The sequence below is a fragment of the Lutra lutra genome, chromosome 5 (genome assembly GCF_902655055.1).
Source record: "Lutra lutra chromosome 5, mLutLut1.2, whole genome shotgun sequence".
NCBI classification, from domain to species: domain Eukaryota; kingdom Metazoa; phylum Chordata; class Mammalia; order Carnivora; family Mustelidae; genus Lutra; species Lutra lutra.
Genome location: NC_062282.1, coordinates 47,262,789 through 47,286,885, shown reverse-complemented (window position 1 = coordinate 47,286,885; position 24,097 = coordinate 47,262,789). Strand labels below are relative to the sequence as shown.

At 38.5% G+C, this 24,097-nt stretch overlaps 1 protein-coding gene across 1 annotated transcript; it reads right to left on the bottom strand.

Moving 5' to 3' along the window:
- Positions 1-9,093: 9,093 nt before the first annotated feature.
- LOC125100196 (uncharacterized protein NKAPD1-like) lies at positions 9,094-10,244 on the bottom strand. Its single transcript, XM_047730156.1, has one exon. It carries the CDS (start codon positions 10,193-10,195, stop codon positions 9,314-9,316), a length of 882 nt encoding a protein of 293 aa, XP_047586112.1. The 5' UTR covers positions 10,196-10,244; the 3' UTR covers positions 9,094-9,313.
- Positions 10,245-24,097: the final 13,853 nt, after the last annotated feature.

Genomic DNA, 24,097 nt, shown 5'->3' with positions numbered 1-24,097 from the left:
AGACTTTAGCTGGGGCTACATATTTGTTGAGTGGATAATAAATTTTCCAGTAAAGTGAAATGGATTCATGTGATGATTTTAAAATTCCTTACAGTCTTTTTTTTTTTTTTTAAGAGGAAGAGAGAGGGGGAAGGGGGGTAGGAACAGAGGGAGAGAGAGAGATTCTTAAACAACCTCTACACCTAGCATGGAGCCCATCACAGATCTCAATCTCACAACCTTGAGATCATGACTTCAGACGAAATCAGGAGTCAGACATTCAACTGACTGAGCCACCCCAATGCCCCCAAATCCTCACAGCCTTATACAATTGCAAAATCCAGTATTCAAACTTTCCCATACTTCTCTTGTCCCAAGAATATTAATTCTCTGCACAGACCACAGACTCTTCCCCACCAGAATCACTGGACACCACTGACCATGAGCTCAGGGCTGAGTCAGCAAATGTCACCCAGAGTGCATACTTTTATCTTAGGGCTGCAGGAAAGAAAAAGAAAATCCCAATACTCTCACATCCACTAGCCAATAAACATGATAAAGATGAAATCTCTCAGTGCTCTGGGAGATGATGTTCCAGACTCCTGCTATTTGGATTGGCTACAGGAACCCCATGAAAGAAAGAGACTCTGGTGTCTGAAGTAACTACAATAAACATTATTTGTGTTCAATGAAGAGAATATTAACTGGAAGGGATGAGTCTTTTGTTGAGAGTAAAATTGATTCTCTGAAAAATAAACAGTTATTGGCAGAAAGCCGGCTGGTGGCTTATTTGAAAAGGAATTTTACAAAATTATTTTTAACAAAGAGCTCTACTTTCTTAGGGTGAATGTGACTAAATTTTGTAGAAAATGATAAAAAAAAAACCTTTAATATGCATTTAAGCCAAAACCAAGTAGATATTTTCAGTCAAAAAGTACGTTTAAGGGGCGCCTGGGTGGCTCAGTGGGTTAAGCCGCTGCCTTCGGCTCAGGTCATGATCCCAGGTCCTGGGTTCGAGCCCCACATCGGGCTTTCTGCTCAGCAGGGAGCCTGCTTCCTCCTCTCTCTCTGCCTGCCTCTCTGCCTACTTGTGATTTCTCTCTGTCAAATAAATAAATAAAAATCTTTAAAAAAAAAAAGTACGTTTAACTTAAGCTTGGGGTTCTATATCCCTATATAGTTAGGTTAGTCTTTCAAAATATAAAGGACTTCAAGCTCTAGGCCTTAGGTTGGAGGGAACCTGTTGCTAACTGGGATGCATTGATGGAACTGGGGCATGAAGGCTGAGGTACATGAGGAATCTACTGCTGCCTAAATCTCTAGCCCCCAACTCAAGCTCTGGAATTCATGTTGCCCCAAGATCTGCAGAATCTGTAGGCCTGGAAGCAAAACTTCTTGAAGGCAAGGTCATTCCTTCAGTCACCCCTTGTGCTGGGCACATTTCCACATACAAGGTAAATGCCAAAGAAAGTGTGCAATAGGTGAATGAATAAATATGCTGTGATACGGGACAGTCAAGCCTAATGATACAGAGAGATTGGTGCTCCTTCTCTTCCCATGCAAAGGTAATTTCTGGATTTTGAAAAAGTATTGCCAGAACTATATGCAACACACATTTACAAAAGATTTAACAGTGATATCACAATTTACAGGGCATTTTTAAGACCCATAGATAGACTAGGACTGAATAAGCCTCTTGGTCTCCCTTTGAGTTGGAGGAGTGGGGCAAATGACAGAGGACAACAGAGGAGAGCTGTCATTCTCTCCCACCGAGAACCAGTTAGAAGGCTTTCATCTGGAGACTACTGTTGGAGAGTTTTTAAAAAGTCTTCTCAGTTGAAATTTTAAAATAGGAGTAATATACTTATTTTGTATTCAAAGCACATCTACACATATTGTTTTCTTTTAAGTTTATAAAGTTATTCCTGACCTATAAAATGAGAATTCCTACCTTGCAGGACAATTTTTTTTTTTAAAGATTTTATTTATTTGACAGAGAGAGAGAGATCACAAGTAGGCAGAGAGGCAGGCAGAGAGAGAGAGGGGAGGAAGCAGGCTCCCCGCGGAGCAGAGAGCCCAACGCGGGGCTCGATCCCAGGACCCTGGGATCATGACCTGAGCCAAAGGCAGAGGCTTTAACCCACTGAGCCACCCAGGTGCCCCCTTGCAGGACAATTTTGAAGAGAAAGTAGTATAATGTTTGTACAAGATTTGGCTTTTTGGCTGACCTATAGAAAGCATGCAATAAATGGAGGCTTCCATTATCATGACAAGTACTATTACTATTGTTATTCCAGACTAAGTTTCCTGAAACAGAGATTAGAATTCAAAGTCTTTATTAGGGAGTGCTCTTATAATTAGCACCTGTGGAAGGGAGGCAAAGGAAGCTGAGATGGCAGAGGAAGAAACAGAACTGTAACTACTCCCAACAAATGTCTCAGTAAGACTCACAGAGAGCTCTGGACCGGGATGATTCTTCAGAACTGTCACTGACTATGGCAAGGAGGCTGAGCCCTTACACCTCTGTTGATGAGCCAGGAAACAACAGCAAGCTTCTTGGAGACAGGCTTTGGACAAGTCCTAAAGTTTTCCTCAGCTGAGGCCATCCCAGCAGACAGCTCCAAGCTGAGGGTCATCTTCAGGGAGCCCTTCCAGAAGTTGACAGAGTAAATCATTCATTCCTGAGGAGATATCCCAATTAGTTAGTAAGAGGAATGCTTCAGAGGGCTTCTATGACTTGTCCAAGCCTAGCAGTAAGTAACTGCTAGGGATAAAAGTTAAGTCTTATGACTCTAATTCAGTCTTCCTTAGAGGACCGGGACTCTTCTGAATCATTTGGCATTTCTATCCTTTATTGTGCCAGGAACTGCCTTGCCTCCTCTGAGCCTACACAGATCAAGGGACATCTGCTTAACATGGTTCCTCTGTCCTTTCCTGAGGATCAGTTGGTTATGTTTGCTCAAGAAAAATTAAAAAGGGACATTTCTTCAAATTATACTTATCCTTATAAAGGTTTTAGTATTTTCACCCTGCCTCCCCTTTTTGGAAATGGACTTTTACATACACACACAACACAGACCACCACACAAGGGGTCTGTTTAAGTGAAGATTTTGGCCAGAGATCTACTATATTAGAATCTCTAAGGATAAGGTTCTGTAATCTGCCTTTTTCAAAAGCACCTCAATGAAGCTCAAGCATACTAAAGTCTGTAAATCACTGCTATAAATTAACCATATTGCTGGTCTAAAGTTATATCACATTTTTTTCTTTGTGCTAGAAACTGACTCCAAAGGCAGTTAGTAGAATCAGAGTTCTGAAGATAAAAGGCGTCTTCAGGATTAAGTCTCCATTTTTAGAAGAAAAAATCAGGGCCAATGAGGAAGGGTGACTTGCGTAGGGTAAAAGAAGAAGTTAATGATATGATCTAGGCTCCCACTTGGGGTCAAGTCTTCTTATTGAAGCTTATCTAACAAGCTTCTAAGAGGAGTTTTGAACCACTTTCCAGCAATGAAAGCAAAAATTTAAAAAAAAAAAAAAAGGTACTACTCTCAGTGACATTGTAATAGAGAACATCTCATTAATTTGGGTGTTATAAATATCCACCATTGCCTATAATATCCCCAACTTACATAGCTAGTGACTAGAGACATGGGAAACCTACTTGTTGGAACTTGGTTTACCCAATGGGAAGAGAAGAGGTGAAAGCCATCTATGCCAAAAAGAGTAGTATTTCCCTCTACGTTTTGTTAGAAATGGACCTTAAAAATCTAATCTATTTTTGTTCAAAAGTGGGTTTGTGTTTGCAAGCTCATTACTTAGAGAAGGAGGGGGAGAAAAGAAGGACACTGCACTTCAGACTATGATCACATTTCTAATTATTTTTCTATTTGAAATCACTCAGATTTTGATTAATAGCACTCATAGTAACAACAACAACGATGATGATGATGATGGTAGAAAATCAACCTACAGTTTCCTCTTTATTAGTTCCCACATTCAGAAACTCAAATAAACATAAAACATGAATGATGTGGCTGTTAGGGTGTTTTGTTTTGTTTTTTCATCTGTGGTTCTCCAGGTCCCCAAATGGCCTGTTGTTAATTCCATTTATAGCAAATTGAGAACATAAATAAACTCTTAATTTGGGTACCTATGAAAATATGGCAAGCTGGCATGTCAGCACAGCCAAAAATCTGCTTTAACTGGTGTTCCTTCCCATTAATTCCATTAAAAAGTTGCTAAACTCGGAGCCTAGTTTAGAGTCAGATACAGTAAGCTTCTGATCCTGTTTAGGGAGCAATCTGGGATGGTGGGAAATCCCAGCCTAAAAGTCAGAAGGCTAGGAGTTTTATTTCTGACTTCTACCAACCCATGATATATGTTTAAAAAGCACTTCTTCTCTCCTATTACCTCAAACATTGTGTTGGCTGCTGAGTATTTTCACACTCAAGACTTGATACCTGGAACTGTTCATAATCTCTAAGGCTAGGGGAACTTCAGGATGTCACATGGACCATATCTCTGCCTCCAAGTTACCTGACTTCTCATCATCCGAGAAAAGAGAGAGCTCATTTCTTATTAACAAAGCAAAACAAAACAAAACCCTGCAGATATAGCCTCAGGAGTGATGTAACCAGACATGAAATCAAGAGACTGGTCATCTCCAACACTCACTAATCATTTCTTAGCCACAAGTCCTTGCTCCTCCCAGGGTCAGTGTAGCTAGAAGCCAGCTGAATATTATGATTTAATATGAAGTTCCTCAATCATGAGTCTTATCAGAAATGGCTTCTCTCTTGCCACTAAAAACATTTCTATTTAGAAATGCATTGGATTCAAAATAGATGCTCCCAGAGAACTAGGGAAGGACTAGCAGTCATTCACACTTTAGCATAGATTACAGAGTACCAATTATGTCAGTTAGAGTTCTCTGTGTGCCATCCATAGGAATACTCCTAACTTACAAGAGAAAGTGGAGTTTAACCAGAGGATCTAGGGTAACTTATAGACTTGAAGGAAGAGCCAATTAACCAGAAGTTGAAGAATACTGCCAACAAGCTGTTTTCAATCCCAGGAGAGAGAATCTGTGTGATCAGTGTTGACCCATTGTCTGCTCACTACCCTCCTCTACCTAGACTCAAGGGCTGGGGTCAAATTCAGTATCCTCAATGCAACTTCAAGGAGCCAAGGAAAAGGTAGTTCCCTAAAAGAATAAATGTTGGACAAGCAGAAGTAATAAGCCCCCACCCATACAAGCATCAGCAAACATGCGTTTACTTGTGGGGATTTTTTCTAACACAAAATTCATGCATTTTTAATTATATAAGGTGTGCTTCAAGGACGTATTATGAGTCTAGGGAGATTACATCACTTTTTGTGGAGGGAAGAAGAAAAAGGAGATGCAATAAACGTATCCTTTAGCTAAGTCTCCTAGAAATAAACTGAAGATTTTCAGACTTCTGGGAAAAGAAGTAGAATGTTCATCCAAACTACTTATAAATGTCTTTAGCTCTTACCACAATTACTCCATGACTTGCTTAGAAAATAAAATAGATGCTATTAACTGGACTGGTTCTTGCTAGATGATGAATGACATAATCTAATCAGACATTAAGCTCACCAAAGGAAGAGCATCTCTTATATACCAAGGCAAAAACTTTTCAAGAAATCTTGAGAAAAATACAATGAATATGAAAGAGCTTTAACAACTATAAGCCAGTATTACAGCTCTAAGATCCTTTTCTTCTGTGTTATATAATGTATTATTTTGGAGTGACACAGGAAAGGAGTACCGAATAATTCTCATAGCAGTGGCTAAGAAAACCACAAACCATTGGCTAAATACATTTCCTCTCTTCTGCTGGTACTCACAGAAGGCATATAAGTTAGGGTTTTGAGTGCATTCTTCTGATAACTAATGTGACAAAGAGAGGTGCCATAGCTATCCCACATTTGTATATAAGCTTCTAAAAAAAAGATTTTTAAACTATAACTAATACAAAAATTTGCTAAAGACAGCATGTTCAAGGTTATCCATATAACTTTGCATTCTGATAGGTTTTCCTGAATATAAGAGAAAGATGCAGACTTATGCGAAGTTCCTGAATGGGAATCTCACAAAACTCTTGGGTTTATACACACACACACACACACACACACACACACACACAAATAAACACTTGTGTTTTTCATTCTTATTGTATTTGCTATGTGTGTAAAACACTTTTCCTGATTATGTCACGTAATCCTTTTAACAACACAGTTAAATAAATACTACTTATTTTCTGTTGCCAGATAGGAAAACAGCGCTGGTAGTTTGGGGTTCTATAGCTTCTAAGTGGGGGAGCCACAATTGGCCACAAATATGCCCAACTCCCTCTGATCCAATCCACCACTCTGCATGTGAATTTTATCTACCATGTGTGACATGGCAGAAAATCAGTGAGAACATCTGCTATAGGATTTCAGAAAATTCTGAGAGCAAAGAAATGTGTACCCAAACAGGATACACCCTATTCAAATGCTGACCCCTCCTCACTGGATCTTGGCTAGGGAGCTTCAGTTAAACCAGGGCAGCTGACCTCCTGGAAGATGCTGTCAGCGGCTATGAAATAACAGGGCCCCAAAGCCAAGCGACTTCAGCATCTCCTAAGAAGAAGTAGAGAACTTCCTGCTGACAGGAGTGACGACTCGCCTCAGTGATCATTGGTCCAATCAGAGTGAGCTTCAGCATATGTGCTGGACTCATGAAGAGACTACTGAAAGATACACACCAGAGCTGTTATAGCCATTTTGTCCAGAAGAAAAGCTGGTATGAGGCCAGAATGAGAGGTAAAATGGACTGAGAGACAGGAAGGAGAAATAGAGTCCTGGTGAGTTGTTTATGCTCCTGTATCCAGCTGGGCTGAAACACGTTCTGCCATCAGTACTTCTCCCTTAAAGACGCCAATTAAGACCCTTTTTGCCTGAAAAAAAACAGATTCTTTCATCATTTCCAAGCAGAGAAATACTAACTTTCTCAAAGTAAGAATGATTCTGAAAGGCTGAGGATCTCACCAAAGATCATGAAGTCTTTTACTGGACAAGTGGATTCATGAACACAGATCCCAATTCCCAGCCCAGGGTGGATTCTACTGCATTCCATGCCTCTTACCTGTTGGTGTCAATAAAAAATGCCTTCCTCCCTTTCAAATGGAAGGGGTTTAAATTCTTTCTGACCTGGAATCACCTACACAGTGGGCCAGACCCTAACTCATGGTGTTCTCATCTGCTCAGGATAAGAGAGCCACCGGACATAATTTCCAAATGCGCAGTTCTCGGTGTCTTTAATTATCTCTCTGACATGCAATAACAGCCCTGGGAGCAAGAGCTGTGCAGCCAATTGTCCTCCTCAGTGTGGTTTCTATGGCATGGCCACAGACAGCTTCTAAATTTAAACTGCACTCTCTATTAATTGGATGGTTAAGTGTTGGTTCCCACCCACTCTTGCTACTAGCTTAGCCTCAGGCTACTAATTACCAGCAGGACAGGTCAGTTGTCAAGTCAGTACCAACTCCATCATTTCTGACATCCTCACACAATGACAGGCTCGCCCTTTTCCTTTTAGCAAATCTGGGTTAGCCAGTGTTTGGCTTCATTTTTACGAATGCAGGAGACCCAGTATTCCTATCTGTGACTTAAATTATTTAGTTGGAGTTTTCTGCAGTTAAAATGCATCTGTTTGCTCAACGTCTATTTATTTATTCAGTGTTTTCTCCGTGCCTGGCCCTCTGTTATGCCTAAGTATATATAAGAGAGTTAGACAGACAAGGTCTTACCTTCATGGAACCTATTGTCCATGGGGAGAGATAAACAAAAACCTATGTGAAGAGTCAAATAAATAATGTCCAGGCCAAAAAAGAAGAAGAAAAAATATGCTATGAAAAAGAGAGCCTTCATACGAGAACCTAATTTAGACGGGAAAGAGAAGTAAGGTAGGCCTCTGAGCAAGTGACAATATATCTGAGACCTGAAGGTATTGTTCAGGTACCAGTGATGAATAGGAGGGAGCCTGGGTGGCTCAGTCAGTTAAGCATCTGCCTTCGGCTAAGGTCGTGATCTCAAGGTCCTGGGATCGAGCCCCTCCCCCTTGGGCTCCCTGCTCAGCAAGGAGTGCTTCTCCCTCTCCTTCTGCCCCTCCTCCCTTTTGTGTACTCTCTCTCTCTCTCAAATAAATAAATATATTTTTTAAAAAAGTGATGAACAGGGAATTCTACACAGATAAAAACAGTAGCAGAGAACCCAAAGGGAAGAAACCCATTGTTGGATTCCAAGAACTGAAAGAAGGCTGGACTGTAGTAAGCAAGGAAGAGTAAAGTATGTAGGGTAGGAAGGGGCCTGAAGCCCATCTAAAAAACTTTAGATTTTATTCTGCATATGACAAAGCCTTTGGAGAGTTCATTCATACATTTATTCAGTCAGTCAATGGTTTATTGAACACCTCCCACGTATCAGGCACCATTCTAGGCACCAAGAATACCTCAACACACACAAAATCCCAAATCCCTGCCTTCTGAGAGTTTACATTCTAGATGGACAGTCTAACACAGAACAGGTTTTACTTGTTCCACACTTAAAAAAAAAAAAAAGATCACTTTGGTTCTCTCTGAAGAATGGAAAAAGGGAAGTGAAGCAGTTGTTGTGTGGTATTTGCAGAAGAGATGAAGTGTGACTTCTTCCTGTACTTCCCATTGTAGAGCAACACTCCTAATGACCCATTAGAAATGCATTTGTGACGATTTTCAGCTACCAAGGTACTGGCTTTGTGTGGCTCCATTATTTCAGCTCCCAGTGGTCAAAAGCAAAATTTTGAAGAGACTGGCCAAAGTTAACTGCAGTCTATGGCCTAAAAATGACCAGTGCTGAGGCCCTTCGAGACAAGAAGCTATGACACATAGGCTGCATGCTGAATACAGGCCTCGGGCTGAAAGAAAAATACATGGCTTGATTACTCAGTCTACTCCAATAAAACATTCCTTTTCCCCGGCAACCCAACTATCTTTCACTGGTTTTCCTTCTCTTTCCATCCCTTCACCTTACACACATACACGGTCTTTTTTTTTTTTTTTTCTTCAAGAAAACTTCATAACAAAATACCAGATTCCCTATTAACAATCAGAGGATCAAGTTTAACAGGCCAAAACAGAAGACAAGAAGTCTGTCAGAACGTAGATAGATGGCACAGGATAGCTCTGACATCAGGGTCCCTGTGCTGGGCAAGAGAGTCACTGGCAAAACCCAAGGTGGAAGAGCTGTAAGTAACCAGTCAGATGGGAAATGGAATAGCTCTCCTCTTCAGTCATCCTCTGAACTCTCTGCAGACCGTTCATCTGTAGCCACTTTCCAATTTGTGCGTTTGTTTGTCCTCTCCTGTATTTCATTGTTAACTATAGGGATATGGACTTCTTTCTCTCTCTTTTTTCTTTTGGTTTTCTTGGTGTCTCTTTCCTCACCTTCCTCAGAACTGCTGGATGCAGAATCATCCGACTGGGAAGTGTCACTTTCTGCATCCAAGAATAAAGCAGATTTTTTGAGAGACTTTTTCCTGGATTTTTTCTTGCGTTTATGCGGTTGTTTCCTTTTCCTGGTACTAGAAGCCCCAGTTTCTTCCGAGAACTCGCTTGAGCAATCTGCTGTTATATCTGTGGCTTCTTTTTTGCTTTTCTTCTGTTTTTTGTGTGACTTTTTTTTCTGCTTTTTTTTGTGAGATTTCTTTGACTTCTTGTGTTTGTGAGACTCGTGGGTAGATGGTTTTCCTTGGGGAGATGTTTTTTTTCCATTGGTGATATCTTGCTGATCACTACTGTCTGTTTCAAATTCTTCAGGGTATAACTCTTTATAACCACTGTGACCCCATCTGTCTGGCATATTAGCTTTATAATCATACAACTTCTTATTCCAGGATTTAGCCTTCAGAAAATCATCTTCCAGTGCCCCAGAAATTTCATTCTTTGGCCTCCAATAGTCTCTTTGACTTTCTTCATCAAAACCATCACTACGCATCCGGCTTGAACTACTGGGTAACATTTTCCTTTTGGTCCCCCGGTAAGCATCTTCCATCTGTTTCTCCAGTTCTCTTATTTTCCACATATCTGATTCCTCCTGAATCTTATTGTGAGCATCTGTATGCCGGATGACATTCCTCAGGAGGACTTTTCCCAATGGAACACGGGACATTCTTCAATCGTGCGCCGCAGCTTCGCGTGGCGGGGATTTGGGGGGAGGAATCGGTCTGGCCATACACGGTCTTTTAAAGCAAAACAAATGCAAATTGGGAACCATGACCACATAACTGGAAGAGAAAAGCCAACGAAGATTTTCTCAAGACGTGAGATCCAAGAATCCTCTGTATCTGTATCAGAAGCACTGAAGAGTATTTCCGTGTTCAGATTTCTGTGTGCTCGAATTCTACTTGCTGCCGAAAGACTTTCAGCATCTAAATACACAGAAGTGAAGCTCAGAAATCTTCATTTTCCATGTATTATCCAGGGATTTTTTTACTTCAATTCACTCATCATAAGAACTCATCTGATTAGGGGCGTCTGTGGGTTAAGAACTCATCTGACTAAAGGTAAACCATACAGTTTAAGAGACTATTCATTTCCCCATGATTAGGGGAATATTATATGACCTCTAAAAAGTCCTTCTTTCACTGAGATTAAATGACAAGCAGGAAGTCATGCCTCTTAAAACACTTTAGGTTGAGCTAAATCTAGGTTCAGATGATAAAATATTTAATCTTCTTAAGCCTTAGTTTTTCTCATCTGGAAATAGAGACAATATCACATTCTTTATCCATTATATAAGAGTCTTAAATGAAGCAACAAGGTAAAGTCCAGAGAACAGATCTGGCACATACTAGGTGCTTAAGTATGTGGTGATGGTAATAATTGTTCTAATTTTCTTCCTCTCCTTATCTTTGCTACTATTGGGACCTGGAAAAGCATTAGAGAAGTAAACAATGAAAAGAGTTTACAGAAAAATAGATACTTGTTCTTTCCTCTCTAAAAGAGAATTTTTAATCACCTTAATCACTGTTCTAGGAAAAATTCTTTAGCTGAGAACACAGAGAATGGCAGCCTGAATCCCTTATGTAAGTATAGAAATAGTTATTCCCACAAGGAATAGAAGCAAAACACCCACACTATAGCCTTCCCATGCTCATTCAGGGCTGCAAGAGCTGGGCTTGTCAGAAAACACCTCCTTGATCCATCCCTAGAGATCTTTCTAACCCAAAGTTAATTTGATACCACTTGAGGTGGGCAGGGGAAGGAGGGGAGTGTCATCACCAGAATTTAGTTCTGTTTTAAATAAGAGATCTTGAAACCTAATAAAGGTGGGATCCTTCAGAGAAAAATTACAGACATATATACAAAATTTCCAATGGCAGAAGGGGAATCTATGGCTCAGAAATGTATAATATACTTTTCAGGATGCGTGAATACAATAAACCAAAAGATGACTGCTTCATCACTTCTCCCTATTCTAATGGCTCTCCTTACAACAATGCATCCTTATTATTATTTTTTTAAAGTTTTCATTTAAATTCCAGTTAGTTAACATATGGTGTAATAGTAGTTTCGGGTGTACAATATAGTGACTCAGTACTTCCATACAATACCAGTGCTCATCACAAGTGCCCTCTTTAATCCTCATTACCTATTTCATCCATCCCCCCCACTTCCCTTCTAGTAATTGTCAGTTTGTTCTCTATAGTTAAGAATCTGTTTCTTGGGACGCCTGGGTGGCTCAGTTGGTTAGGCAGCTGCCTTCGGCTCAGGTCATGATCCCAGCGTCCTGGGATCGAGTCCCACATCAGGCTCCTTGCTCAGCAGGGAGCCTGCTTCTCCCTCTGCCTCTGCCTGCCACTCTGTCTGCCTGTGCTCGCTCTCTCTCCCTCTCTCTCTCTGACAAATAAATAACTAAAATCTTTAAAAAAAAAAAAAAAGAATCTGTTTCTTCATTTGCTTCTTTTTTCCTCCCTTTTATTTCTTAAATTCCACATATCATATGGTATGTGTTTTTCTCTGTCTTATTTCACTTAGCATAATAATACTCTGTAGCTGCACCCATATCATTGCAAATGGCAAGATCTCATCCCTTTTACAGCTGAGTAATATTCCATATATATGGAATATTATATATATATATATATATATATATATATATATATATGCCACATCTTCATCAGTAAATGGACGGACACAGGCCACTTCCATAATTTGGCTATTGTAGATAATGCTGCTCTAAATATTGGAATGCACATATCATTTTGAACTAGTGTTTTTCTATTCTTTGAGTAAATACCCAGTAGTGTGATTACTGGATCATAGGGTAGTTCTATTTTTAACTTTTTGAGGAACCTCCATACTGTTTCCCACAGTGACTGCACCAGTTTTCATTCCCAAGTGCAAGAGGGTTCCCCCTTCACATTCTCACCAACACCTGCTGTTTCTTGTGCTGTTGATTTTAACCATTCTGACAGATGTGAGGGGATATCTCATTGTAGTTTCTATTTGCATTTCCCTGATGATCCATGATGTTGAGCATCTTTTCATGTGTCTGTTAGCCATCTGGAGGTCTTCTTCGGAAAAATTTCTATTCATGTCTTCTACCCATTTTTACTGGATCATTTGTTTTGGGGGTGTTGTGTGTTATAAGTTATGTTTATACTCTGGATACTTATTATTTTGGAGTGTGATCCTCCTAATATGACTTAGTTGTTCTGAGTTTGGAAGTCAAGGAGACAGGGATAAAACGAAATGTAAATTGTTTGGACAAAGAGATGGAAAGAAACGAAGATGTGATTTCCAAACAGGCCTTCAGTCCCTGAAAGCAGACATGCTGCACATAGAATAATTAAATGTCAATGTGAACATCTGTTAATGAATGACACCACTTCCAGGAGAGAATAATGGCATGATAGGGCTTCTCTTTTGAATCCTTGAGCTTCTGTAGATCTGGGGAGATTATTTTTCTGTTTGTGATGGCTGCTGTCTTTGCCCAGAACTTCCACTGCCACTCCCATCACACCATATTGTTAGCCACTGACCCTAAAACTACGAATGAAAAGAGAGAGTATAATCCTGATAAAGCCAACCATTGTATCACATGGCTTGGCCACAGTATTTGGTCCAGGGTTAGATCTGTGACCTTAGCCAAGATCAGGTACTTCCCAGGAATTGTCTAATTGGGGTGGCTGAGAAGAATCTGTTTTCTCCTCTATTCATATTGTTACGAGGATATGACCCTGGAGCTGCATGGTACCATATCCCTCAGCATGAAACATCATGAGGAAATGAAGGTAATGACTTGGAGAAGATCTGAGGTGTTAAGGAGGAGTGAATCTAAATCTCATCAGGTTCTGAGCTCCAGGTCCTTGTCTACAGTTCTTCCTTTGATTTATTAAGGTGTTAACCTTTTCTTAAAGTCAAGGAACTTGGGTGTCTATCCTTGGAATCCATTGAATCTCCATATAATTATATCAGGTCTTGAAACTACAAAACCCACTAGACCATGTTACATGTTAAGATTGGCCCCCAAACTCATGGAAAAAATGTTAAAACCTCACTTGTTTAAAAAAAAAAATATACCATATATAATAGCAGAGGGAAAAAACCCTACCACCTAGGTATAAGTTTTTTAAAATATTTTATTTATTCATTTATTCAAATTTTTTCACTTTCTTTTCCTGAAATTTTTTTATATTTTACTATTTTATTTTATTTTATTTTTATTTTATTTTTTCAGTGTTACAAGATTCCAAAGAAAGAGAGCATGAGTGGGGGAAGAGGCAGAGGGAGTGGGACAAGCAGACTCCCCAGTGAGCGTGAAGCCCAACAAAGGGCTTGATCCCAGGCCTCTGAGATCATGACCTGAGCTGAAGTCAGACGTTGAACCCAACTGAGCCACCCAGTGCCCCAGGGATAAATTCTACGAGTATACAAGACCAAAATCTGTATACTGAAAAATACAAAACTTGCTAAGAGAAATTAAGAAGACCTAAATAAATGGAGAGATATACAATGTTTAGGATGGAAGCATTCAATATTATTAAGCTATCAGTTCTTCTCATCTTGATATATAGATTTAACACAACCTCAAAGAAAATCTCAGCAGGATACTTAGGGAAAATGATAAGCCCATTTCAAAATTTATGTGGAGATACAAAGGGCCTAGAGTAGCCAAACAACCTTGAAAAATAAAAACAAAATTAGATTTATATTACTTGATTTTAAGATATATTATAAAGCTATGATGATTTCTCAACATCAGTATTATTGACATTTGGTGCTCAACCATTCTTTGTTATAGGGGAGCCTCTAAGTGTTGTAAGATATTTAACAACACTCTTGAGTTCTACTTAATATAAATGAATAGTATCCCTTCCCTACTTGTGACAATCAAAAGTATTTCCAGACATTGCCAAGTGCCATTGAGCTATAGTAATCAAGATAGTGAGGTATTGGCATAAGGATGGACAAATAAATCAATAGAACACAATAGAATCAAGAAATAGACCCACTGATACATGATCAAATTATTTTTTTTAACAGGGGTTCAAAGACAATCCAATGGAGAAAAACAACCTTTTCAACAAATGGCATTATAATACTTTGGTATCGATACACAAACAGAAGATAAAGAAACTCAATTCATGCCTCACACCATATATAAAAATGATTTCAAAATTAATTCTGTATCTAAACATAATGTAAAACTTCTAGATTCTAGAAAACTTTCAGAAGAAATACACATGAAAATGTTTGTGACCTTGGATTAGGCAAAGATTTTTTAGTTACATGCTACTGTAAGTAGGAGTATAAAGGAACAAATTAATAAATTTGATATAATCAAAATTAAACCCACTATTCTTCAAAATACATTGTTATAAGGAGATGAAAATCAGACTGGCAAAATTTTTTTGAAATCACATATCTGGCAAAGGACTTACACGTAGAAAATAAGAACAGGGGTGCCAGGGTGGCATAGTTGGCTAAATGGCCAACTCCTGGTTTTGGCTCAGGTCATGATCTCAGGGTCATGAGACTGTGCCCCAGGTCGGGCTCTCCACTCAGCATGGAGTCTGCTTGTCCCTTCCGCTCCACCCCTCCTCTTTGCCACCCCCAACTTGTGCTCACTTGTGCTCTCTCCCTCTATCTCTCAAATAAATAAAAAAATTTTTTAGAGAAAATATATAGATGGCAAATAAACATGTGAAAAGATTCTCAACATCATTATTAGGAAATTCAAATTAAAACCATAATGAAACACTACTGCATACCTATTAGAATAGCTGAACTTCAAGAGACACACTTTACTCAATACTGGAGAGTGTATTCAGGAACTAGAATTCTTAAACACTGGTGCAAGGAGTGTAAGATGGTATCATCACTTTGGAATACAACTGAGCAGTTTCCTTTTTTTTTAATTTTTTTAATTAACATTTAATGTATTATTTGCCCCAGGGGTACAGGTCTGTGAATCATCAAGCTTACACATTTCACAGCACTCACCAGAGTACATACCCTCCCCAATATCCATAACCCAACCACCCTCTCCCTACCCTCCACACCCCCCAGCAACCCTCGGTTTGTTTAATGAGATTGAGTCTCTTATGGTTTGTCTCCCTCCCAATTCCATCTTAATCAGTTTCTTAAAAAGTTAAATATACATTATTGTTTTGTTAAGGATGCCATAAAAATACCAGAAACCCAGTATCTTAAACACCAGAATTTATGTTCTCACTCTCCTGGAGGATAGAAGTGGCATCAAGATGGTGGCAGTATAGATTCATTCTGTGGGCTGTGAGGGAGAATCTGTTCCAGGCTCTCTCCTGGCTTCTGGTGGTTTGCTGGCAATCTTTGGCATTCCTTGACTTATAGAAGCATCACCCCCATTTCTACATTCATCTTCACATGATGGTCTTCCTATATATGTACCTCTGTGTCCAAGTTTTACCCTTTTTATAAGGACACAAGTTATACTGGATAAGGTCCCCCCAGTGGCTTCATTTTAACTTGATTACTTATACAAAGATCCTAACTCAAGGAGCTCCTAGGAGGCTCAGTCAGTTAAGCATCTGCTTTCAGTTCAGGTCATGATCTCAGGGTCCTAGAATTGAGCCTTGCTAAGCTGGGAGTCTGTTTCTCCCTCTCCTTCTGCCCTCCCCCCCCACTGCTCATACATGTGGACACTTGCTGTCTCTCTCAAATAAATTAAAATATTAAAAGATAAAAAAAAATTTTTAAAAGATCCTAGCTCAAAATGAGGTCATACTCCAAAGGGATTAGAATTTCAATATATCTTTTTTTTGGTGGGGAAGGGGGGTACAATTTAACCAGTAACACCTACCATAAGATCCAGCCATTCCAATTTTAAGTATTTATCCAAAAGAAATGTTAGTATACATCATATGTTCACAGCAGCTTTATTCATAATACCAAAAACTGGAAACAAGCCAAATGCCAATCAACAAATGAAAAGAAAAACAAATTGTGGTCTATCTATACAATGAAATACTACTACACAATAAAAGTAAATTACCTATTGATCCATACAATTATACAGATGAATCTCAAAATAATTATGCTGAGTGATAGAAGTCAAAGAGAAATGCATCTTTTGTGATTCCATTTCCATAAACTCAAGGATATGCATAATATTTTATAGTGACAGCAAGCAGATCAGTGATTGTCTAGTGATGGGGGAGGGGATAAGGAAATCTGAGAGGGAGGGATTATATAAAGAGAACAAGAAAACTTTCAGGTTGACAGTTTTGTTCACTACTTGGTTGTGGTGATAGTTTCCCAGAATATGTCAATACTTATCAAGTTGTACACCTTATATATATGCTGTTGTCTACGGCCATACCACCCTGAACGTGCCCGATCTCGTCTGACATATATGCTGTTTATTTTATATTAATTATACCTCAATGAAGATGTAAAAAAAAAAAAAACAGCTTGTGCATAAAGCAGGGCACCGATAACATAAACGATAAGAACCTGTCATGCTAACCAGATGATGATTTTATAAGGCAGTTGAGACATCTCCAAGAAATGTTATTCCATCATTTAAAGGCATACTGAAGTTTCTGCAGTAGTTATAGTCTTAGAACACCATCTAAGATGCCATAAAAGGAACTGCTACCACCTAAAAGAGGCATGGTGCTCTTCGCTGGAGGAAGAACACTTGCAAACCCTGACTATCCCACATAATTGAAATGGAAATGGGAAATGCTGTGGACAGAGAAAGGACTTTCAGGCTGATTTGTCCTGCGAAGGCCAAATCAACTCATTTATTCAACATACATATACTGAGCTCAAACTAGTGCCTCAAGCTTTGGATGTAGTGATGAATTAGATGTGTTCCTTGTCTATAAGGAGCTCCTAACCTGGTGGGGAAAAGGCAGAGGCTGCACATTTTCAACCTACCAAAACAGTGTTTGATTAAGGCTCTATGAGTGATGCAAGCTAAGTGCTAGGGGAGCCCAAAAGAGGGAGGAGATGAGCCTGTCGATTCTACCAGATTCTGTATACAACTCACCAGAACATAAATTCATCTCATAAAGTACATGAATTGCCAATTTGGTTCAGACTTAGACCCCCAGATCAAAGTTTTGTATCTGACAGTGATGTGTACCAAAAGGTATGGGGAAGAAACATAATTATCTAGCATGAAAGTTTGGGACTATTCCCCATACATTCTAGGGTCTTTACATTCTGTGTCTACAAATTTAACTTGGGCTACATTACTTGGAATCTAGAACATGGTGTGAGAAAGGGTATAACTGGAATCTATAAAATCAATAGTAGTCTAGATAAGATTAATTTGAACTTGATGTATCAATTCAGTGAAATCCATCTGTCAAACCAATGTTTGAAAACTTGCAGGCAAAACCACCATTTGATTTGCTAGCTTTTTCTTTCTCTAAGTGGTTGCTACTTCATGTGCAGTTAGAGGGAACCTGGATATTTAACCATAATGCCTAAGAGGCAGCAAAGAAAATGAATGGAAGGTAAGTGCTGGAATCAGAGACTCTCTCCTCCCATGCTGTGTAACATTAATAGATCAATAAACCTCTCTGACATTTAAATCCCCTTTTCATAAAAAGGATAGTAAGAGTTCCTATATTATAGATTTTATCTGAAAATTTAGTGAGCCAATATGTATATATGGTCTCTGGTTCATGGTATTTAAAAATTATATTATTATTGTCCCTATTATTATTTTTGTTCTAGATCTTTTACTTGCTTTCTAAATATGTCTTTATTGGAAAGACCTTTCACATTTTATGAGCTTTCATTCACTTATCTACAAGACAGCAATAATAATGAATTCGAGAAGTAGTTACACTTGATAGGTATGTGCCAAGGCTATAGAGATGAATGAAACTTAATTCCTGCTCTTGGGGAGTTTCAGTCTATCAAGGAAGATGGACAAGCAAACAAACAATGGCAATAAAGCATGAAGGTCCTGAAATAAGTGATATACAGGCTGGCATGGATACCCATAAGAGAGACTCTTTATCTAGCAGGGGTCAGGAGAGGTCTTATAAATGGGGGTGAGCCACAAAAGGGATTTTGACAGCAGAAACAGGTATTCAAGGGCAAGAAACTTTTGGTGATTTAGCAAATAACAAAACTTCAGTCTGGCTAGAGATTAGAATCTAAGGAAGAGAGAAAGAAAAGATATGCTAAAGAGGTAAGTAGAGGCCATACCAGAAGGGCCTCTTAAACCAGGTGAAGAGTTCTGGGCATTACTTTGAAGTATGCTGAATACAAAGCTGATATTAGAAACAAATGTTAAAATGTTAGTGAAAATACTCTATAATTATAAAGTTCTATTCAAATATTGATACTATCATCAGGTACAAAGGGATTCAGTCTATAGACTGAAGGTTTGTGTCCCCAAAATTCCTATGTTGAAATTCTAATCCCAATGTGATGGTATTAGGAGGTGGAGCCTTTGGGAAGTACTAAGTCATGAAAGTGAAGCCTTCATGGATGAGATTAATGCCCTTATAAAAGAGAACCCAGAAATCTCCCTTGTCCCTTTTACCATGGGAGGGCACAGAGAGAAGACACCCATCTATGAATCAGGAAGCAGGCCCTCACCAGACACATAATCTGGTGACACCTTAATCTTGGATTTCCCACCCTCCAAACTGTGAAAAATAAATTTCTATTTATAAATTTCTATTTATAAGCCTTCCAGTCTAGTATTCTGTTGTAGCAGCCTGAAAAGACTAAGACAGTAGCCCATCTCCTCATTTTTCCTACCTCCCTAACACACACACACACACACACACACACATACCACCTGTCATATAATGGGTTGCAATTATTTTACAATAATTTCATGCTTGCTCACTGTCTACAAGAATCTCAGGAAGGTAGTGAAATTAACCATTGCTACCTAGTAGCAGTAGCTGCTGTCCATGGTTCTACTCTTAGTAATGTCATATCAGAAGCCAAAGATATCCCAGAGAGGCTGATCTCTCGTCTCAGATTTGCTTTCCCTTGTAGTGAAGCAGGTTTGCCCAGAGCACTAAATGGGCTCTGCCAAAGGAAGAGAAGACACATTTAATGTTAAACAGAGACTACACTGCTTTTCTTTAGATGTGTCTTTGTGTGATGGTTAGGTCAAATCTCCCAAAAATCCAAAAGGAAATGAAACCACTGAAGCTCCCACATGAAAATAAATGGTTCCAATTTTTAAAAATAAAAACATACCCTTAGAACTTTGTTGTCAGTCTTTCATAAACCTTAGTGACAGATGGGCATGCAGCCTCAAATTCCTAGGGAGCTGCCAACTAATGGTTTATATTGTCACTAATATGTTACAAAAGGCTTACGTGTTTGATTAAAAAATAAAAATGAGGACTTTGGGAAGGTGCCAGAGATGTAAAATGGGAAGGATTCAATGTCAGAATAAAGGAGTCTATGATTCATACCAAGGCATAAAGTATATGTGCACCATTTTTAATTGTTCTCTGGACTGAAAATTGAGGTCTCTGCCTCTGATCCCCTTCATAAGAATTACTCAGAAGAAAGCTATAAAGTTTTTCCATACATAAGAGAATAAGTATGCTCTCAAGAAACTTCAAAAAGGTAATTATGATATGATCAGCCCATTGTGGGAGATCACACCTGTGCTTTCCATTCTGGAAAGAAATTGCTACAGAATTTATGTAGTTAATCTTGGAAGAGAGACAGCTTTCATCTTCTGGAACCTATCCTCTTATAAGTTAGTTCTCAACATTTTGATAATCACGGTTGTTTAAGTGATTCACTTAAGGAAGGCACTTGATGTAATGAGCACTGGGTATTATATGCAAACTATGAATCACTAAATTCTACCCCTGAAACTAATAATACACTATATGTTAACTTTAAAAAAAATGCTCATCTTTCTAGAATACCTAAGATCATTTATAATATAAATTCCTAAAAACTGTTGGGAATTTATTGGAACCAATTTATTAGTATATAGAATAATTAGTATAACGGATAATTTGATAATCTTTAGAATTTATTGAAAGTAATTATAATAGATATCTATAAATAAGATAAGGAAGTAATAAATAATAAATTTAAGGCTAAAAAATCAAATTGAAATATATTGCGTCAGATTCTAGAGCTACGGCACACACCCAGAGAAACACAAGTCTAAGAAAACTAGCTTTAAATATATGAATTTTGGGGCACATGGGTGGCTCAGTGGGTTAAGCCTCTGCCTTCTGCTCAAGTCATGATCCCAGGGTCCTGGGATCAAGGCCCGCATCAGGCTCTCTGCTCAGCAGTGAGCCTGCTTTGCCCTCTCTCTGCCTGCCTCTCTGCTTACTTGTGATCTCTCTCTCTCTCTCTCTGTCACATAAACAAATAAAATCTTTAAAAAAAAAAAAAAAATATATATATATATATATATGAAATTTTATGGAAAGCTTTTCTTGTCCAGTTCAACAGGTTATAGTCTCAGGGAATAGCAGTAGTAATAAGGGATTATTAAAGAAATCTTGCCACTGAAATTCCTAACGTGGTGTGCGTATCTACAAGTAAGTGATCAAATACCTCAGTTTATTTCAAGTTTTCAAGTTTCTGCCTTAGAAACCTTAACTTCTAACTTATAAATCCTCTCTATAGAATGCTTTAAGAAGGAAAGGCCTACTCAAGGGGTGCCTGGATGGTTCAGTGGGTTAAGCCTCTGCCTTCGGCTCAGGTCATGGTCTCAGGGTCCTGGGATCAAGCCCTGCATTGGGCTCTCTGCTCAGCAGGGAGCCTGCTCCCCCTGCCCCCGGTCTGCTGCTCTGCCTCCTTGTGATCTCTCTCTCTCTGTGTCAAATAAATAAATAAAATCTTAAAAAAAAAAAGAAAGGCCTACTCACTGCACAATTTTTCTCACACTGGTAATATATGCCCAAACTTAACAGATTTGTAAGAGAGGAAATAGAATGAATATACTTGATCCAATAAGTAGAGAAAAGACTACCAAATATTGAGCCAAATGTAATATTAGAATAGCTGCTTCAGGGTAAATCCTAGAAGATGGAATACCAATAAAAATATTATACCATATTCCAACCATCAAAATAACACTGATTGTGACATGCCTATATACATGGGGGTCAAATGGTCAAGTGAGAGAAGTGAGAGGAACCACACAAGTTTCTTTTCATTATCATACAAAGGACCAATCTTGAACTAAATGTTATGGAAAATACAAACATGTAAGACATTTGTGCTGTCATTAAAATGATTTCCATCTTCCCAGTAAAATAAAAATTTTAAATATCCAAGCAAATGGAAAGTTATAAAATCCAGTATATAATGAAGGGCTAAATTGTTGAATAATGATTGCTTTACTCTACATTTGTTGAAAGCCTATGTGACAAGAGATACACTAGCCACTGAGTGTATAAAATGAATTACACTTACTCTCTACTCTCAAGAAAACTCACAGTAACAAGTACAATTTCACAAATTGTTTTCCAGAGACACTAAAATTTTCCAAATCACTCTGACCATTCAAAATTTTTTCTAGGCTTGTGCTTTTAAAAGCAATTTGAGAAATGCTGGTTCTAATCCATGAATGGTATAAAATTCAAGTAGGGGAAATTTAATTATAATTTGAAGAATCCTTATGGATAATATGAATTTCAGTCAAAGCACTGGATGATGGATAGGCCTTGGACTGGTGGACAGATTCAAGGCACAGAGAGCTCATAAGCAAAGTATATGTACAAAGAACATGGTAGATTATAGTTAAAATGACTAGAACACCTGGACCACAGGTCTTTAGGCTGAGTAGTGGAAAATTAAATTTGTTAGTGAGTTTAGACCAATACTAGAGGATCTAAAAACAAGTGAATACTTCATTCTTTTTTTAATATTTTACTTATTTATTTGAGAGAAAGAGAGCAAGCACAAGCAAAAGGGAATGGCAGAGGAAGAGGAGAAGCAGGCTCCCCACGGAGCAGGGAACCATATATGGGGGTCAGTCCCAGGACCCTGGGATCATGACCTGAGCCGAAGACAGACTCTTAATTGACTGAGCCACCTAGGCACCCTGAACACTCTATTCTTGATTAAGAAAGTGACATGGAGAAAACCTTATCTTTAGGTAACCTAGCCATGCTATTTCAGTGCACATAAAGAAAAAAATCTGAAATATACTCAGTATAATAGGGCCCGAACTCTCGGGTTCAACCCAGAAAGATGGATTACTGTGATTATGGTAAAAAAAAGGTAAAAAAAAAAAAAAAAGATTATTTGTCTATCAAAGCATGCCAAAACTAATAGAAATAAATTAAAAGATGTAGAATATTGTTATTTGTTTTCCAATAGCGGGCTCAGTCTAGAGCATTAGAAAGGAAACCAATCATGAGAGCCAGAAAGCAATGGACTTTGATCTTTGAGGTCCCTTCACAGGCAAGGTGATATAGCTACTAAAACTTGAGTCATAAACTTAGGCCAACTGGCTTCAAACCTCATTGCTGCCATTTACAACTTGTTTTATTTTCATATAAAATATTGAGTTATATACAGCCACTCATTCTCAGAAAGACTCTATAATGTATGAGTCTTGAGAAATTTTATAGTTTTTTTACTTTAGCCTTTCAATGAATATTTTGTAAGCATCTGTTATATATTGAGGACTGAGCTAGGCACTGGAGGTTCAACACTGAACAAGACAGACATGATTGCAGTCCCCGTGGAGCTCACATAACTACACAAAAAGTTATTAATGCACAGAAAACTAAGAATACATTCTTTGCACCATGTTTACAGACCAGCTCACCATGAAAGATATAATGTCTTCAGTGGGGTGCTTCATAGATGTCAGGATTGAGAAGGATGTATTACCTTACTATAGGTACTAACTAGAGTTTTTAAAGAAAGTATGAAATCACCAATCTGTATTAAAACCAGAAACTGACTTTTGTTACTATTCAGAGGACATGATAATCATCACTAATATTCAGAAACAGAATGCCAGAACTGGAAAGGTTCAAGAAAATCAAATCATTCTACTTCACAATTTTACAGATAAAGGAACTAAAATAAAAGAGGATAAATGACTTGTTGACGGCTCCACAGCTAGTCAGAGACCAAAAAAAGGGACAGGGATTAAGTTGCTTTCTATATCAGCCCTCTGCTTTTTACAATAACCTAAAAAAAAAAAAATTTGTTAAAACAATAAAAAGCTGGAGATTTTGTGGCAGGCTATGTTGTTTATCTGTATTATCCTTCGATTTCGAGAATTATCCATCCCCACCTCCACTTTCATTATACTTTTGCTCATTTCATATGGTTTGACTGAGGCTCATCCAGACTCACCAGCCTCCTAACTTGTAGGAGAGGTGTGAGTACCTAGGCCTTACCAATTGGAGTGTTTCATTCTCCAGACACATCAGTTGGTCAGAGATGGGAAAGCTAGTTCAGGTGATATCCTACCTAGGATTTTTGCCAGATTATGAGGAATGATATTTCTTTTCTGCTAGAATCATGAATCATATAAATTCTGAAAACTTGGAGCTCTTAGAGCAATCTTCTCTGCCATGCGGATTGAGCCTTC